This window comes from Salpingoeca rosetta (assembly GCF_000188695.1).
Source record: "Salpingoeca rosetta unplaced genomic scaffold supercont1.15, whole genome shotgun sequence".
Lineage (NCBI taxonomy): Eukaryota > Choanoflagellata > Craspedida > Salpingoecidae > Salpingoeca > Salpingoeca rosetta.
The window spans coordinates 588,293-590,792 of NW_004754919.1; the positions used below are offsets into that span (position 1 = coordinate 588,293).

The 2,500-nt window shown below is 52.5% G+C and overlaps 2 protein-coding genes across 2 annotated transcripts in view; one reads left to right on the plus strand and one right to left on the minus strand.

Annotated features, from left to right (window-relative positions):
• Window positions 1-800, plus strand: part of PTSG_05920 (uncharacterized protein) — a gene marked incomplete at its 5' end in the record, with an annotated part of 7,902 nt that extends 7,102 nt beyond the window's left edge. Inside the window, 2 exons of the mRNA XM_004992756.1 lie at window positions 315-400; window positions 633-800. Coding sequence (XP_004992813.1) covers window positions 315-400; window positions 633-700 — 154 coding nt within the window. The 3' untranslated portion in view covers window positions 701-800. The remainder of the gene's footprint in view (window positions 1-314; window positions 401-632) is intronic.
• A 477-nt stretch (window positions 801-1,277) lies between these two features.
• PTSG_05921 (ClpB) overlaps window positions 1,278-2,500 on the minus strand; it is a 7,398-nt gene continuing 6,175 nt past the window's right edge. Inside the window, exons 17-19 of the mRNA XM_004992757.1 lie at window positions 2,313-2,352; window positions 2,020-2,090; window positions 1,278-1,765 (exon numbers count right to left, since the gene is read on the minus strand). Coding sequence (XP_004992814.1) covers window positions 1,529-1,765; window positions 2,020-2,090; window positions 2,313-2,352 — 348 coding nt within the window. The 3' untranslated portion in view covers window positions 1,278-1,528. The remainder of the gene's footprint in view (window positions 1,766-2,019; window positions 2,091-2,312; window positions 2,353-2,500) is intronic.

A 2,500-nucleotide genomic window follows, 5' to 3' on the forward strand; every position in this document is an offset into this window, starting at 1 on the left:
TCCAAACATGCCCTTGACTGGTGGGTCCTTTGTGTGGAGAAGGATTGTGGGGTGAAAACACCAAGTGTCTGCTGCGTTGTAATGTTCTGCCACCGCCATTACCAACCCAAAAACCATAGCATGTGCAATGCATCATGATTTGCCGAGTCTCACGAACACCCTTTGCTTCCTCGTACTCGTCGTCAATTGCCTGCTGTTGCCACCACTCCAGCGCTGGCCACATACGCTTTTCCACCGCAGTGTGGCGTGTACACACCACCACCTGCCATGCCACAACCATTTCATCAGATGCACCCCCTTCCACACGATATGAGGCAGCCACACCAGCTTGCATTTCAGCGCCTTCCATTGCAGCAGCACCACCAACAACAAACATGGGCTCGTGACACATCCCATCAAGGTGAGCACACCCGTTTGTGTGCGTGTGTGTGTGTGTGCGTGTGTGTGTGTGTGTGTGTGTGTGTGTGTGTGTGTGTGTGTGTGTGTGTGTGTGTGTGCGTGTGTGTGTGTGCGTGTGCGTATGCTTTTGTCGGCGACTTACTTGCAGTTGCATTGCATTAATTCGTTTGTTTGTTTTGTTTGTTTGTTTGCATGCTCACCTCGATGTTACTCGCTGATGCTGTGTGGATCAGATGCCGTGCTGTTTCCTCTACCGCAAGCGACAGCAGTTGTACAGCGCAATCCGCACACGTACTCGTAAACGCGTGTGACTCTTATTTCTCTGTTCTCTGAAGGTTTCCAACCTCTGCTTGTTCGTTGTTTGATTCACTGTTCTCGTTTGCTTGTTTGGTCAGTTGGTTGACATGAATGATGGTCTGCTTGTATTAGTTGTCTGTTTGATTGAATGTTTGAATGACCGCGTTTGCACAATTACTCAAACCACACGTGCCCATGCTCGCGCGCACGCGCGTACATGAGTGCACGTTCACGTTATGGCGTATGCACACGCATTCCACTGTGATGTACCCTCCCCCTGCAACTGATCGACCTTCAGCAAGTCATATGCGACCCGTTAGTTCATTCTCTCTCGATTACTTGAGGCTCTTTCGCTAATGTTGTGGGAGCGTTGCCGTTGTCTTGCACCCTCAACACCTGTTTCTCGGCTGACGTTTATGCCTGTCAGGTATGTTGTTTGCTTGCTTTCAGAGTGACAGAATATCCTTTAGTTGACCCTGTTTGCTTGCTCGTTCGGTTGATCCTTCGTTTTGCCTGATAAACAATCGTGAAATGATCTTCACCTCACCCTCGGCAGCCTTCACGTCAACATGTCACACTCATTGCAGCTTGAGTTCTGTATTGCTGTTGCGATGATCGTACATCATCACAACGCCACAGCCACAGCAGTCCTCTTGAGCGTAACAGCCAATCAACAAGCAACCATCCATCCGCCTAGTTCCCACCAGTCCACCATTCACCACACGCCACACCCCACCACCACTCAATAGCAACACCACCACCACCACCACCACATGCCAACACCTCAACAGCAACACCAAACACACCCCACATCATCCACCACGACCGCGGCTCATTTCGCTTTCGTCAGCACAATGTCGTCGCCCTCCACATCTGCGCGGATGTGCGACTTTGGCGGGAATGTCCCGTCCAGCATCTTGACCGCCAGCGGGTTCATCACGTGCTGCTTGATGACGCGGTTGAGCGGACGCGCGCCATACGTCGGGTTGTATCCCGCGTCGCACAGCCACGTCCGCGCAGCCGGCGTCAGCTCGAGGTCAAGGTCCTTGTCCTCCAGCTGGTATTGCAGCTGTTCCATTGTGGGCGTGTGTGTTTGCGTGTGAGTGTGCGTGTTTGCGTGTGAGTGTGCGCGTGTGCGTGTGTGTTTGCGTATGCGTGCGTGTTTGCGTGTGAGAGTGCGTGTGTGTTTGCGTGTGAGTGCGTGTTTGCGTGACTTGGTGATGGATAAAGACGACTTGCAACATCGAAAACACTGCAGCTGAACCACATCATTTCATCCAGCAGCACGACACCGACTGAAAACACCACCACGCGTGTGCACACCTCCTTCACTCTGATATCGAGGATTGCGTCCATATCCTCACGGCTGAGGCGGTTGAACACAACCAGCTCATCTGCAGTGATGCGTGTTTGTTTGTTTTGATGAATGGAAGGGGGGAGGTGATTAGGAAGCTGCGGGTGAAATATCAAAGACGCGACAAGTGCAGCACAAGCCAGCAGAAACACGAGTCAAAATGCACACACACACACACGCACACACGCACGCACACACGCACACACACGCAGCTTTCAATCATCTGTGCTAACACAACACAACACAGCAGCGAGCAGCGCACCGATTCTGTTGACGAATTCCGGGGAAAAGTGCTCGCGAACCTGTGGCGATGATGGAGTCATGAGGTGAGGATCGCGGCCAAGACTCACCTTTCCATTCACACGCACACGCACACGCACACGCACACGCACACGCACACGCACACACACACACACACGCAGCATTCACACACACACGCACACGCATACG